Source organism: Trachemys scripta, chromosome 11 (assembly GCF_013100865.1).
Source record: "Trachemys scripta elegans isolate TJP31775 chromosome 11, CAS_Tse_1.0, whole genome shotgun sequence".
NCBI lineage: Eukaryota > Metazoa > Chordata > Testudines > Emydidae > Trachemys > Trachemys scripta.
This window is the reverse complement of record NC_048308.1, coordinates 393,305-408,710: the sequence shown is the minus strand read 5'-3', so window position 1 is coordinate 408,710 and position 15,406 is coordinate 393,305. Positions and strand designations below refer to the sequence as shown.

Here is a 15,406-nt window from a genome sequence, read left to right as displayed (position 1 = left end):
CTCCCACATCCCCCCCTGGGCCAGGCCTGGCTCCCATGTCCCCCCCTGGGCCAGGCCTGGCTCCCGTGCTCCCACATCCCCCCCTGGGCCAGGCCTGGCTCCCATGTCCCCCCCTGGGCCAGGCCTGGCTCCCGTGCTCCCACATCCCCCCCTGGGCCAGGCCTGGCTCCCATGTCCCCCCCTGGGCCAGGCCTGGCTCCCGTGCTCCCACATCCCCCCCTGGGCCAGGCCTGGCTCCCATGTCCCCCCCTGGGCCAGGCCTGGCTCCCGTGCTCCCACATCCCCCCCTGGGCCAGGCCTGGCTCCCATGTCCCCCCCTGGGCCAGGCCTGGCTCCCGTGCTCCCACATCCCCCCCTGGGCCAGGCTGGCTCCTGCGTGCCCAGGCCCCGCTGGGCCGGGACGATATGCCGGGGGCTCTGCTCACCGTTCCTGGCTGTGTGGGGCATGTGGTGGCTCAGCACCATGGCGGGGATCAGGAACTCGAACGATGGCGCTTGAACCAAGGGCAACCTGCCAGGCAACAGCAAAGACAGATCAGCTGGGAAGTGGGGAGGGGGCTGCAAACAGGGCTGGGGCTCCTCCCCTCCCCACCCCCATGGCAGGATCCAGCGGCGAGGGAGGGGGAGCAGGGAGACAAACCCACTTGGCCCAGATGCTGGCTCCCATCTCCCCGGGTGCCTGGGTTCAGGGGTGGGGGCCCCCTCCTGCCCCCCCCAACCCGTGGGAGTCCCCAGGGTCCGTCACTCACCTGCTGCCCAGGCTGGTCTGCAGCGCCGTGGAGACCCCACAGGCAAAGAGGCTCCGGGCCAGCAGCTCGTTCCAGTTCCGGTTCTGGTCCTGGTCCCGGACGGGGGGCGCTGGGAGCAGGAGCAGGTGGAAGATGCAGAGGAGAGAGGCCTGGACAGCCAGGTGCTGGAGAGAGCGAGGCCGGGGGGAGTCACTGCAGGCACCGGCTTGTGCCACTGCAGCACAGGGCGCCCCGCGGCTCTGCCCCCGTCCCGGGGCTCTGCCCTGCAGCTCTACCCCCCACCCCACAGCTCTGCCCCTGCCCCTGCCCCACGGCTCTGCCCAGTCCCTGGGCTTTGCCCCCAGCCCTGCAGCTCTGCCCTCCGCCCCACAGATTTGCCCTGCAGCTCTGCTCCCCCCAATCCCGACCCACAGCTCCCTGTCACCCTTGCCCTGGGCTCTCTCCCCCAGCTCTGCCGGTGCCCCTCACTCCCGACCCGCAGCCCCCTGCCAGCCCAGCCCTGGGCTGCCCCCCGCCATTGCTGTGCTGGTGCCCCTCAGTCCCAACTGGCTCCATCAGCCCTGTGCTGGCCCCTTTAACGCTCCCATCACCTGCTAGAGACTCAACCTTCCCATTTGGTAGAAACCGAGGCTGTAACCCCAAGAGCCAGCTCGGAGCGAGAGCAGCCGGCAAGGCAGAGCACCAGGTTCCAGCCCTGCGAGACCCACAGCCCCTCACATAGGGCCAGACCCCCCGGGACTGAAAATCTGGCCAGCCCCTCCCTGTGCCTCAGTTTCCCCCTACAAAATGGGGCATGGGTGGGGTTCCTGGAACAGGGTGAGCTGCCCAGCTGCAGGCGGCCTGACTGCAAGAGGCTTCAGTGAAACGCTGGGGGAACATGTACCGCAGAGCTGGGGGCCTGATCACGCCAGGCTGGTGCCAGGGCTGGGCTGGGGGGACCAGCCAGCCCCGTCTCATTCCTTGAGGGTGCAGCCGGCGGCCAGGGAGGGGCTGGACGGTCCCTGGGACTCTCAGCACTGCAGCGGAGGGCTGAGGGGAGCTCTATCTTGACCACATCCTTCCCCCAGTACCGACGGGGATCCCAGCACCACGCTGGCACCTGCCCTGCTGAGCCGCAGGAAGTGCCAGGCCAGACCCATTCCCGAACGCCTGCCCCACCCCCCTCCACGGGCAGAGAACCGGCTCGGAGTTGCCCCCAGCCGAGCCCGGCTCCTCGTCCCTCCTGAGGATTTCCCTTAGATACTCCAGGGTCTGGGCATCGTGCCATGGTGCCGGTGCTCTCCCGCCCTCGGAGCTCTCGACCGTCCCGCCAGGCACAGTCACATCCCACCCCCCGCCCATCCCGGGCCCTGGGGTGTCAGGGCTTGTCCCTGCCCCACCGCAGGCAGCGAGCCCATCCCCTGCCAGGGGCGCGCCTGCGGCATGTCTCACCTGCAGGGCGAAGCAGCAGCTTAGGCCCCAGGGGGGCGTCTTCAGCAGGGAGTAGGAGGCGCACACAGGGCTCCGGGAGGCAGCACCCCTGCAGCAGCCCCCATTCATGCTGCCCCTTCCCTATGCTCCCTGCTTCCGTCTGGCCCAGGGCATGGCAGCCGGGGGAGGGTCACTTGCCCCCGCGGGGGCCAGAGCAGGGCTGGGAGTTCAGGCTGAGTGGAGGTGACCTTTGCCCGAGCCCCCGGCCGGTTAGCCATTAACCCGGCCTTGCAAGGAACCGCTCACTGCCCCCTTCCCCCCTGTCCCAGACTCGGTGCTGTGACCTCTAGGCAGTGCCGTGGGACCACACCCAGGGTGCACGAGCCCCAGCCCTTGGTCTGAGCCCCAGCCCTTGGTCCGATCTGCACCCGCTCCCCCAGCGCCTGTGCAGGGGAGACGCTGGACGCAGCCGGCGGAAGGAATCACCCATCCCTGTGCCAGGCTGGGGGACGGGCACCGCTGCAGATGGCTGCTCCTAACGGCTCTCTGCCCCCCTTGGCTGAGGACCCTCCCAGCCGCCTGGAGCCAAACGCCCCCCCCCCCCGGCAGTGGCAGAGCCCAGCTGCCAGGCCTTGGTGCTCCCCACCCACAGCCCGGGGTGCCCCCAGCAGCAGCCCAGCTAAGGAGGGACCGGGCCAGGCCACCCAGTGCAGCCTTTTGGGGTCCTCACAAGAAGAGACTTTGGGAGAAAAGCTGGCCAGACGCGAATGCCCAGCCTGGCTACCCCCCAGGAGCCACCGAGACATCCTTGGGCCTCTGCTGTCTGGATCCCGAGAGGTGTTGGAGCAGACTGGGCCAAGAGGGACCCACATGACACTGCCACCTCTACTGGCCTTGACTGAATCCCAAACACGCCCCCAAACTCCCAGGGGCCCTTTTTCTTCCCTCCCTTATGATTCTCCTTCTTCTCTCTCTCCTTTCGCCTTCTGTTGAACAGGAGCCTGGCTCAGCTGGCCACGACGGCAGCTGCCGGAGCCTGGGACCAAGGGGGCACCAGAAAGCCAGGCCCTAAACAGCCCGATGCTGCTATGAATCTGCCGAGCACCAGGCCTGGGGTTTGCCCGCAGTGACATTGCAAAAGAATGTCCACACCTGAGACTGACACTGCGTCTCCCCACGGGCGCGCGTGCGGCTTGGTTTGTCCTTGAGGAACGGGTAAACAGCACCAACAGCCCCCGCCCCTATCTCAGCTAACGTCTCCCCCCAGGATCAGGGGGCAGCCATGTTAGTCTGCACCCACAAAAACAACAAGGAGTCCAGTGGCACCTCAGAGAATAATAGGTTTATTTGGGCACAAGCTTTCGTGGGTAAAAAACCCACTTCTTCAAGTTGCACTGGATTCCTTGTTGTTCTCACCATCTTTCCACCCATCTTAACAGACTGTCAGACACAGGCTTTCTCTCCCCAGCTCCAGGGAAAGGGGACAGAGCTGCTGTTCCCAGGAGAGCCTCATTCACACCCATCTATTCCAAAGGCTTGAACGGCTTTTCCGTATCCTCAGTGCGGGGCTCGCAAGACTGGCAGCTTTGTCTGCTGGGTGCTAGCCCGGCTCAGGTCCTGGCAACCAAGCCCCAATGTGGCTAACGCGGGTTAATGTTGGACAGTGCCTGGGTCACGGTAACACCAGTGTCTCTTTGGGCCTATTTATTCCACTGAGATTAAACCAGCCCCCTGTGTTTCACCGGTCCCGCCCTCCCCTTCGCAACAGCCTCGTCTTGTGCCCAGCCCCGGGTGGGCACAGTGCCGGGGGCTGGCGATTTCCTTGTGTGGAGCGCTGCAGACCCAGCCCCTGCTCGGTTCGAGTTCACTTATTAACTGGAGACTGTGAAGGGAGCAAAGGGCAAAGGGGAGCCATGCATTCCCCACATTCCTCAGGGGGCAACCGGCAGCTCCTCTCCCTGCCCCCTGCCACACCAGCCATCCCAGAACTGCTAGCAAAACCAGAGCAAACTGGGCCAGGCTGCTGGGTACCCCCGCCGGAGGAGGGGGGGGGCAGTCTCCTGGGCTGGTGAGAGGGGACCAGGCCATGGGAGTCCTGACCACTGGGACCTGTCCTGATCACTCATGTTAAGCAGGGGGCAGCAGCGACTGTGCTTGGATAGGAGACCTCCTGGGACCTCCCCGTGACTCCAGAAAGTACCGCTGGGGATTCAGGAAGGGGCGCTCTCTGAGTCAGCGATCGCGGTACGCTGCTGCTGGGGACGTGGGACTGCAGGGAGCGGGAGGTGAGCTCATTGGGGATACTAGGGGGCGCCCTCCGAGTCAGCGATCACGGTGCAGTCATGCCAGAAGCCCCGTACTGCAGGGAACGGCTGGGGGACTCTCTAGGTGGCGCTGTGCTGTGGGGGCTCCAGTCAGTGATCGCAGTGTGCTGCTGCCAGGGAATGGGGGGAGGGGGAGGGTTGCCCCAGTCAGTGCTGCCCCCAGCACAGCAGGAAGGGACACAGGGGCCACTATGCTGCGGGGGGGAGGGGGGGGGGCTCTCCCTTAGGATCACTATTACTAGCAGTTAAGCACCAATATGCTCCGCCCTGCACGAGAGACATGTAACAGGGCCAATCCCTCTCCAGGGGCCAGGTGCAACGCACCCAGCTCGCTCTGCCCTGCTGACCCAGACCTGGAGGGAGGAGGGGGGCTGGCAGGCTGTGCCATGGTGGGGACAGCCCCTCCATGGGGCCGTAGGTGATGTGACTCTCATGGGTCACGTCTGTTTTCTCCTGCTCTCCCCTGGGGAAGCCAGGGCAGGGGTGAGGCATGGTGGGATGGGGGTGCGTTTGTCACAGGCAGCTGGGTGCAGAACACACCTAGAATGGGGGCTGGGGTGAGCCTTCAGCCAGGCCATGGAGATAAGGAGCAATCGTGTTCCAGGTCTCTAGGGGGCCGGGGCCGGGGCAGGACGCGGAGGAGCGTTGCTGCCTTCTGCATGGCAGAGGTTTGGGCCCGGGCCCAGGCCAGCTGGGGCAATTCCTCCCCTCCCCCTTCAGCAGGCTCCTCCTTACACACCGCACTGCGTTGCTGGGGGGCTGTGAACCAGCTGCCGTGCCCCGGCCCAGAGGTGGCTGCATTTCAGTGGTGGGGGAAGAGCCCCTGGCCTGGGACCCGCTGGGGCGAGAGGCAGCGGGAGAAAGGGCAAGATGGGCGCACGGCCAGAGCTACCTTTATTGGAAGAGATTTTCATCTACAAAAGAGTGAAAAACGGATTTAAAATCCAGCGTAAAAAGAGCTGGTGCTGGGCGGGGCAAGAGCTGGCATGGCAGGTGAGGGTTGGCAGCAGAACCAGCCCCTTCTCCCCACGCCCAGCAGATCCACTCCAGGCAGTCAGGCCCTAACTCCCCTCTGGAGCTTACAGCCCCGTCACAGAGTGCCCCTGCCGTCCCTCCCCCCCACACACACACACAGCCGGCCCCTCCACCGTACAGCTCAAGGGCCCAGAGCCTCATGTGCCACCCCTGCTCCCCCCACCCTCCACGCTGCCCAATGCAGCAGGGGGTCGAGATCCCAGCTTCACTGGGAGGCACCAATGGGGCACGGGTGAGCAGTGCCCTCCCCAGACTGGCACCCCTGCTTTGGGGCACCCTAATCCCCCAGCAGAGCCGCTGCACCCCACAGCCGCCAAGCCGACCCACCACCCCCGCACTCAGCCAGACCCTGCCCACAGCTGCCCCCGCCCAGTAAAGCCTGAAGAGTGGCAAAGAGAAGCCTGACCCACGGGGTCCAAACGCTGGCTTGGAACTAACGCGGGGGCCTGGCCCTCCCAGCCCCACAGGCCAGGGCCTCCCTAGGGGCCGAGCTGGGCCATGGGGTCACTGCGCAGCCCTAGCTGGGGAAGATGAAGCTCTTGATTCTGCCCAGATCCATGGCTGCCTCCAAGGAGCACTGCTTCAGCGCCAGGGGGTCGGGCCAGTCCTGGGGGCCGAGGGCTGCGGACGGATGCCAGCCCCAGCTGGGGCCGGGCGAGCAGCCACTGCAGCAGAGCGCCGGGCGAGCGGGGCCCAGGCCGAGTCCAAAGGGGGCAGGTTGGGTGAAGGGGCTGCTGGGGCTCGTGCGGTTGGACCTCTCACAGGTGCTGCGCCCGCTGCGGAGTTTCAGGCAGTTTGGGCAGAGGGGGGGCTCTTGCCGGGGATTAGTCTGGATGGCAGAGCCTGGGGCCTCCGTGTAGGACAGCGCCGTCAGCACGCTGCCCCACAGGTACAGTGCCGTCGCCCTCACCCCACCACCAGGGCGGCGCTGCTCCTCCACCGTCTCGTTCTCCACCAGGCAACAGGAGCTGCTATCGGAGCAGGAGGGGGAAGGGGGGCCAGGGAGCCCCAGCCCAGGATCTGGCAGCTGAGTGACACAGGGGGCGAGGGGTGCCCCAGAGCCCAGCGGGCGCCCACCATCCATGGGGAACAGCAGAGGCCGGAGGGCAGCGGGGCCGGCGCTCCTCACACACACGACCTGGTGCACCACAGCGACAGAGGCGAAGACGGCAGCAATGCCAGTCAAGTACATCACGCCCAGCAAGCAGGCTAGCTGTGGGGAGAGAGAGACTGGTCACCCAGTGCCCGTATGCCCGCCAGTGCCCGGGGGGGGGCACACAGACAGTTACCCCAGTGCCCCTCACAGGGGGCAGGCCAGCTGTGAGTCCAGTACCCCTTGGCAGAGCAAAACCGGCCCCACCAGATGCTGGCTAACGCCATGCAGAGGACGTCGGGGCTGGAACCAGGGCTTTCCGCTGCAGCCCTCCACCTCAGCAGCTGGTGGGGGGGGAGGGCGGGTGACACAGATTGCCACCCACCTGCCAGCAGGAGTGACCCACACGGACCACCCACTGTTCTGCCGGGGGCAGCAATGCACAAACCACTCAGCCCTGGTCCAAAAATGGGGGGAGGGTCGACAAAGAGGGAACAATCGTCACTTTCATCGAAGTTTGCCCAGGAACAGATTCTCTTTTTGTCAAAAAATTCATAAACCAAAATGTTTGGCAAAAAGCCTCATGTTTCCTCCCAGAAATGCTGCCGCTGTGCCTTGTGAGACATACTCTCAATCAGTCGGGCTCCGCCCTTGGACTACATTTCCCATGATGCACCACCTCCCTGCCAAGAGTGGATGCTGTGGTGCATCATGGGAAATGAAGTCCAGCGAGCAGAAGAGGCAACTGAGGCACATCTCCCAAGAGGCTTTGCGGCAGCACTTCCAAGGTAAAACGCTTCCGTTTTCAGGAGTTTGGTTTCTCAACAACAAAAACTGGAATTTTCCATGGAAAATGTTCTGCCCAAAACCTGTCTGATAGAAAGCAGCTCTCATTCCCTCCAGCAGGGGGCAGCGCACTCATGGACATCCTCCATAGTCAGCTCCTGGTTCTGGCCCATGACGTCCTGGCAGGGCCGTCACTAGCCATGTGGGGCCCCAGGCCTCCGCGGGGGGTATGGGGGAACCTGCTCCTCCCCCCAGGGTCTGGGCTGCGTTCAAGGCCTGCGGGGCCCGGGAGGCAGGAGCTGTGGGGGGCCACTTTGGGGGGCCCCACAGGCCCAGAGTGGCCTGGTGGATTAGCAGGGGGCTGGGAGCAGCACGCTCCATTTCCCTTGCCCCGGCCCCAGCCGTGTCGCTCAGGGGAGGGGGCTTGGGGAAAAGGGCCCCCCCCCCGCACTTACTGGCAATGGCAGGAAGCGCAGCAGCCCGGCCCCAGCCCGTTCTACCAGCTCCCAACCGCGGTGCTCCGCTTCCTGCCGCTGGCGAGTGGGGGGGGGCGTCCTTTCCCCACCCCCCACCCCCCTGAGCGACGCGGCTGGGGCTGGGTCCGCGTCTCTCCGCTTCCTGCCGCTGGCGAGTGCGGGGGGCGACCTTTCCCCGCACCCACCGGCGGTGGGAAGCGGAGCGCCGCGGCTGGGAGCTGGCGGAGTGCAGCAGGCTGGGGCCCGGGTGCTTCGCTTCCCACCACTGCCGGTGAGCGCGGGGTCGCTGGGAGAAGAGGTGGAATGGGGGCGGGCCAGGGGCAGAGCAGGGGCAAAGGGTAAGAGATGGGGCGGAGGGAGTTGTCCGTGGCCCCACACCCCCTAGGTACGGCCCTGCCCCTATCAATGCGTGCAGCCCACGAGGAGCCCCCCAGGGGACAGGGCTGGTCACTGGAGCTGGTGCTGTCGCGTATGCAGCACGCAGCTGCCTAGGGCACCATGAAATTTGGGGCAATTTGGTGCCCCCAAATTCATGGTGCCCTAGGCAGCTGCGTATTCTGCGTATGCCTAGGGACGGCCCTGCCTCCTGGTTCTCCCCCTCCCGTGGTGCCCCCTCAGGGGAACGCTTCCTCTGCCCTCGGGGCTTGGCCAGCTCTTACCTTTGCCACCTGCTGGTAGAACTGGCCCAGGGCATGCTGCCAGAGGGACTGCTCCAGCAGGACGCACAGGTCCGTGTAGGTGAACCAGCCACGCTGGGTGCCCTGTCTCTTTGCCACGCTGAGAGGAAGGAAGGCAGTTAGATGTGTGCTCTGGGCACAGACCCTCTCCCACCCTGGCTGTGCCTGCAGCTGCCATCGGGGAATAGGCGGCCGCCTGCATCGCGGCTCCTGGCAGAGTCTCTGTGCCTCTGCCCGCAGGTTACGGGTGCCACTCATGAGCCCCAGGTCCCTGGCGGCCAAAGTGCACCGGGGCCATGTGCGGCTCTGCTCGGGGCGAGCCCAGGCCATGGAGGAGCTACCTTCCCCCTCTCTGCCCTGGGGCCTGGCATGTTGACTCCCCTCAAAGCCCCACCAGGGGAAGAGGGTGCAGACCCCCCCACACCAAAGGGATTCCGCTGCCGGGTGATCGAGGCCAGCTCGGACAAGCTGTGACTAGCGCGGGCCTCGCCCCAGTCCAGCCTAGAGCTCCCTGCTCCTGGGACGGCTCCGGCCGGTGGGAGGGGTTTGCAGAATGCAGCCGGGGGGACCGAGGAGCCCAGGGCAGGGGCTGGCCGACACGTACCCCAGCGGATCCGGGCATGGCAGGGCAGAGGTGCCATATCTCTCGGAGCCAGACCCCTGCCATGAACACCCCCCACCCTGGTGCCCCCAAACCTACCATCCTTCTAGCCAGCTCAGCACCTCAAACAGCTCCTTGGGATCAGTGTAGAGGCTCCAGTCCTGCAGGAAGGGAACAAACAGTCAGGTGGGAGGGGCCCGGTAACAGCCTAGGCAGGCCAGGCGCCCCCCAGCATGGACTGAGCAGGGTTAAGAGAGGCTGGGCGGCCATCTGATGATGAATTCCAGCTCCATTTGGCCCATTTCCCAGCCTGGCCGGGGGCTTTTCAGCCTGCCCCCTCCCCTAGCCCCCTCATGGTGTGTGATCGCTGCTCTGACGGGATCCTGGACAATCACCGCCTGCAAGTAGGAGTCCCCTTCGTGCTGCCCTCTCGGAACACTCTCGCTGGCCCTCCGCAGACACGGCTGGCCCTGAGAGTCCAGCAGGGCCGCGGCCTCATGCACAAGGAGCCAAAGGGGGGGGACTTCATGGGGGAGGCAGATCCCAGGCTGGACAGAGCCAAGGCCTAACGAGCTGCAATAAATGCTCCGTTCCCACAATGGAACAACTCTGCGCCAACCCCTGCTGGCCCCTCCCACAGGGGCATGGGCTGTGCCAGCCGGTGCCCCAGCCAATCTCCCCTTCTGCATGCCAGCCCCCGACCCCGCACCCCCTGCTGACCCCTCCCACAGGGGCATGTGCTGTGCCAGCCGGTGCCCCAGGCCAATCTCCCCTTCTGCACGCCAGCCCCCGACCCCGCACCCCCTGCTGCCCATGACGCTCTTTGAGATGCTCGAACCTGCGCTCTCGGGCGGGCGGGAAGCGCCCCCTGCCGGCCAGCTGTGCACACTGCACTGCCGACAGCCTCAGGGGGGGCTCCTGGCCGGGAGGGGGGGTCAGGCAACAATCAGGGGCAGCAGAACTAGGGGGTATAGTTTGTGTGCGCAGGGAGCAGGCTGTTCCCAGCCCAGGCTGACTGGGGATGGAGCGGCCCACGGCAGGGTGGGGCCCGCAGCAGACACATTCCTCCATGTCTGATCTTACCGGGCCAGAGGCAGGACAAGCTCATGGGGACAGGGATCATGGGGGCAGCAGTCCAGCAGCACCCTGGGAAAGGGGCCAGCTGCTCCCAGGCAGGAAGCCCTCTCCCCCTCCGTCAGCTGATCCCATTCCATGGGGCCTCTGATTTCCCCCCAGCGCCCCACTGAGTGCAGCACCTCAGCAGGCCCTGACATGGCTGCCCAGGCCAGACGCCTCCTGGAAGCCTAACAGACACCCCAAGCGCAAGGCCCACCCCTGCCCAGCTCCAGCAGACCCGGGAGAGCCCTCTGCTAGTTAGCCGGGTCACCCTCAGCACTACGAGCTACCCCGGCACCCTGACGCGCCATTTCTCCTCTGCCCAGCGCCTCTCCCCAGACACAGACATGCGCCGAGCAAGCACGTCCGGACCGGTCTAGTCAACAGCGCGCCATAGGCAGGGCCTGGCTCTCACTCTGGGTCTGTGCAGCGCCCGGTGCAACGGGGCCCTGATCTCACTCGGGGGGGGGGGAGGGGCTGTCACAAAGGGGCCCCCCGGTTGGGCTCGGGACACAGGCACTACAGGGTTACATCAGCGCTACTTACAATGGCGCTCAGGAAGTTCATCTCCAGCGTGTTAACGGTCTGCACCCCCACCTTGCCGGCTGCGCCCCATTCGTCGTTGAACACCTCCTCCTCCTCCCCTTCGTCATACAGGTACTTGCTGGCAACCATCTGAAAGGCAGGAGCACAGCGCCCATCAGCACGGCCCCCCGGGGGACAGCCCGCCCCAGCCCCAGCCCACTCGGGGCCCGGCTCACCATGGAGATCAGGAAGAGGTCCGAGGAGGAGATCTGCTGCAGGTACTCGGGGTTCCGGTGCCGGAGTCTCTCGATGTAAACCAGAGCCAGCATCATGGAGCAGGGCGAGATGCAGGCTTCCCTGTGACCGCGGGGCGAGAGCAGGACTTAGGTTTCCTGTGCGGCCCGGCACACCCGGCATCCCACCACTGCCGCAGCCTGGCTGCTCCCATTCCCGCCATGTAATGGGCAGGGCAGGGTACACCGCTGCCTGCTGCTGGGTAGAACAAGGCCAGCGGGTTTGTGTGCACGTGGGCACGCCCATAACTGCCCCCGGCAGATGGACAGATCACACCTGTGACAAACTGGGACTGTTCTTAATGGGGTCTTTAAATGCTGACTGGAGAGTGTTGGCCAGGGAAGGCTGCAGGGGAGTTTTGCTGGGGCGGTCTGCACTGGGGATGGGAGACTGGCCTTGAGGGAGGATACCTGAGCACGGAGCATGTAACATGAGAACCCAGGAAGGGGGTTGGAGGCGAGGCAACACCTCTGCCGGGGAAATGGACAAAGGCTGGGGGAGGAGCCGGGGGAGGCTGAGTGAGAGACGCTGGAGGGAGTTAAGAGTTTTGGAGCTGGCTGGTGAAATGGACAGGAGCCCAGACGGGGCTCTGACCACCCCGCACCCGGGGCTGTGGTGTCCCTGGGGACCAAACTAAGGGGATCCTGTTGTCTGTACCTGCAAGACCTGTCTTGGGCTGTGTTCCTGTCATCTAATAAACCTCTGTGTTACTGGCTGGCTGAGAGTCACGTCTGACTGCGAAGTGGGGGTGCAGGACCCTCTGGCTTCCCCAGGACCCCGCCGGGGCGGACTCGCTGTGGGAAGCGCACGGAGGGGCATATGCTGAATGCTCCCAGGAGGTGAAGCCGTGCGAGCTCCTTGCCCTGAAGACAGTCTGCTCTGAGGGAGAGGAGGCTTCCCAGAGTCCTGACTGGCTTTGTGGGGAGCAGTCCCAGAGCATCGCCCGGGGACTCCGGGACACCCCGTAACTGCCCCGGCAGATGGACAGATCACACCACATGGCTCGGATCCTCCTGCTGGCGAAGCTGCGTCTGGCTCCTCAGGCAGAGCGTTTGCTGGGTGCTAACAGGCCCAGCTTGTGCCAGCGGAGCTCCCTGAGCGTTAAGGCGTTCACAAGGGTCATGGCTTTCTCTAGTGGACAGAGGGGAGAGCGGCCCAGCCGCAGGGCTCTGGGCCCACCAGCGTAGAGCTCTGCCTGTCACAGGAAACCCTTCAATCCCTCACACAGACGGGAACTGGCCCGGACAGAGCTGCACAGGCAGTGGCACTGGCTGGCTCCCTGCCCTGCCAAGGTGTAAAACCCAGAAGCCTCATTGCTCACCTTTGGCACTACAGAAACCTGAGAGCACCAGGCCCCAGGGACTACCCCAGGCTGAAACACAGACCAGACAGGCGCGGCGTGCACTGCCATGTAGCTCAGGGACTGGCTGCGCACATGAGTCAGACAGTGACCCAGGAGGGGATCAGAGGAGCAGACAAGGGAAAAGGCCCAGGGAAGCTCAGCACAGGGCCAGTGAAATCCAGCACGACAGCACAGGCGCGATGCCTGGGGTGGGGATGCTCTCCGGCAAGAGGCTCCCCATCCAGGTGGCTGGTAGCCACGCTGAAGTGTCGAGCCAGACCAGAGGCCTCCGCCTGCTGCAGACAATGGGCTAGGAGGGGTCGCGTCTTACCGAGACACGTGGCAAACGTATTTCTTCTGCAGCCTGCGGATGGGGCTGGGAGCTGCTTTCTGGAGCAACTCGACGGCGATGTCTAGGACAGAGGCAGAGCGGCACAGGGATTAACACCAGCATTAATGCCCCCGCTCCCCCCCCCCCACCCCCCCTCGATTCCCTCCCAATGCACAACCAGCGCCCGGCCGGGAGCAGCACCCCTCCACCCAGAGGCAGGGAGCTCAGCGGGGAATGGTGCCCTCCCCTCCTTGAGTTTCAGCCCAAGATTTTCAAGAGTAATTTTTGGTGCCTGGCTCGAGACACCTGCCAGGTAGGGCTGAACACCTGCCCTCGGAAAGCAGCCCCTGGGAGGACGTCTCATGCCAGGCAGCCAGAAATCAATCCCCAAGTTTCAGAGTAGCAGCCGTGTTAGTCTGTAACCGCAAGAAGTGGGGTGTAGCCCACAAAAGCTTATGCTCTAATAAATTTGTTAGTCTCTAAGGTGCCACAAGTACTCCAATCCCCAAGTTGAGCATCTGTTACCCCGCTCAGTAGTCAGGTGTTTACAGAGATGGTGGCAGAAAGTCGGACAGAGACGGGCTCTCCAGTCGTTAGAACCCCGTGGGGAAAGGCCCAAACAGCTCTGAAATTCACACCCTGGTTCTCAAACCCAACCCAGCCTTAGTTTGGGGGGTGCGTTGTGCCACGCCCCCCTCCCCCCCCCCCACTGGATCGCTACGGGTATTCCAGGGGGCACGAGCACAGAAGTAAGCCATAGGGCAGGGACGTTCTCCTCGTTGGGTTTGTAGAGTACCCAGCACAGCGGGCCTTGACCTCCAGGCTCTACCCTAACACCGCTAATAAATCGTAATGAGAAGGGCACTGCTCCTGCAGAAACACCCCGGGCGTGCACGCATTCATGGGGGGCAATGCACGGCGGCACCAGGGAAAGGGGGCCAGAGCCTTTCCCCGGCAGCAAAAAGGCTAAAAAGGGAGGTCGACCCAGCTCCGTCGCTCAGGGGCGTGAACAACCCACTCCTCTGGGTGACGTTGCTACACCGACCTAATCCCAGGCGCAGCCAGCGCTGGGGCGACAGAAGAATTCTCCCGTCGACCTGGCCGCCGCCTCACGGGGAGGTGGGCTAAGCACAGCGCTGGGAGACCCCCTCCCATCTGCGCTGAAGTGCTGCACTGGAGCAGCTGTAGCGGTTCACGTGTAGACATGGCCTTAGCAGATGAGTGAGTTCGTTCCGCTTGTGGGCTAGTTCCAATCCCTGGCTCAGCACAGGTCCTCGCCACGCAGAGACAGGTACCACTCACCTGCCACCGGGCTGGAGAGATTGTCCAGGCTACAGTCTTTGTCCCAGCCATAATACAAGCGCTTCCGCACCCTCTCGCTCAGCTGCTGGTGCCCTGGCAGAAACTGAAGACAGGATGGGAAGGGATGAGAACAAAGCTACAGACTTCCCGGCCCTGGTCCCAGAAAGATGTGCTGGGTCCTCAAGCCAACTGCAGTCTCCGGGATAGTGGGAACCGTGTGCTCCTCCGAACACTCAGATACCACGGTGACTGGTGTCATACGGGCGCCTGGACTGATGGGGGTGCAGGGGGGGTAACATGGGCAGAAAGGGCTAGGTCAGAAACCAGAATATATCATGTCCCTATAGAAATCCATGATACGGCCACACCTTGAATACTGCCCCATCTCAAAAAGATACATTAGAAGTGGGAAAGGTGCAAAGAAGCCAAGGGCAATAAAAGCGATTAGGGGATGACACAGTTTCCATATGAGGAGAGATTTAAAAGACTGGGGCTGTTCATTTTAGGAAAGAGACGACTCAGAACAGAAGAACATCCACATGGGGTCTGACCAATGGTCCCTCCAGCCCAGTGCCCTGTCTCTGACCGTGACCAGCACCAAATGCTTCAGAGGGGATGAGCGGCAGTTGTCAACTGATTCATCCCGTCATCCAGTCCGAGGCAATTGGAGGTTTAGGGACCCCTGCAGCAGGGGGCTGGGTCCCTGCCCGTACTGGGGGGGTACGACAGAGGTCTATACGATGATGGCTGGTGTGGAGAGAGTGAATTGGGAAGTGTTCTTTACCCCTTCCCATAACACAGGAACCAGGGGGCACCCAAGTGGGTTTAAACAAGCAGGAGGAAGTGCTGTCGCACAGCGCCCGGCCAGCCTGGGGCACTCACTGCCGGGATGGGGGGCAGGCCAGAAGTCCAGCGGGGTTCAGCACAGAGCCAGAGACGGTCCAGCAATGGCGGGGGCACAGCCCCGTGCGCTGGGGGTCCCCGGCCCTGCCGGGAGGCTGGGGGTCACTGGGGCTCTGCCCGGCTCTGTTCATTGCCTGGCCCTAGCTGGACGGACCCTGGGGCTGACCCAGTCTGGGGCGGGGGCGGGTCCCACACTCATCCCCGGCCCCCGGGCTCCGGCCCGGCTCCCCCCAGGGCTGGGCGCTGCTGGGCCGCGGGCTGGAGACGGGTCCGGGGGAACCGAGCGGCGGGGACAGGCCGCGTCCGCCCCGCGTCCTCCAGCAGGTGCCGCAGCCGAGAGAGCGGCTCTGCCCAGCGCCGCCCCGAGGCCCACGGGAGCCGGGGCGGCGCGGGGAAGGGAGCGGGGGGGCGAGCGGCCCAGGGAGGGAGGGGCAGTCCGGGG

The 15,406-nt window shown here is 64.5% G+C and overlaps 2 protein-coding genes across 3 annotated transcripts in view; both read right to left on the bottom strand.

Moving 5' to 3' along the window:
- Positions 1-2,410, bottom strand: part of SLC23A3 (solute carrier family 23 member 3) — an 18,296-nt gene extending 15,886 nt beyond the window's left edge. For both annotated transcript variants that reach the window (XM_034786326.1, XM_034786327.1), the window contains exons 1-3: positions 2,181-2,410; positions 750-913; positions 426-511 (exon numbers count right to left, since the gene is read on the bottom strand). In XM_034786326.1, coding sequence (XP_034642217.1) covers positions 426-511; positions 750-913; positions 2,181-2,288 — 358 coding nt within the window. In that variant the 5' untranslated portion in view covers positions 2,289-2,410. The remainder of the gene's footprint in view (positions 1-425; positions 512-749; positions 914-2,180) is intronic.
- Positions 2,411-5,360: 2,950 nt separating this feature from the next.
- CNPPD1 (cyclin Pas1/PHO80 domain containing 1) lies at positions 5,361-15,178 on the bottom strand. Its single transcript, XM_034786282.1, has 8 exons — positions 15,131-15,178; positions 14,062-14,164; positions 12,760-12,841; positions 11,029-11,149; positions 10,814-10,942; positions 9,251-9,312; positions 8,533-8,650; positions 5,361-6,731 (listed from the first exon to the last, which is right to left on the bottom strand). Exons 1-8 carry the CDS (start codon positions 15,161-15,163, stop codon positions 6,036-6,038), a joined length of 1,344 nt encoding a protein of 447 aa, XP_034642173.1. The 5' UTR covers positions 15,164-15,178; the 3' UTR covers positions 5,361-6,035.
- Between the last annotated feature and the right edge of the window lie 228 nt (positions 15,179-15,406).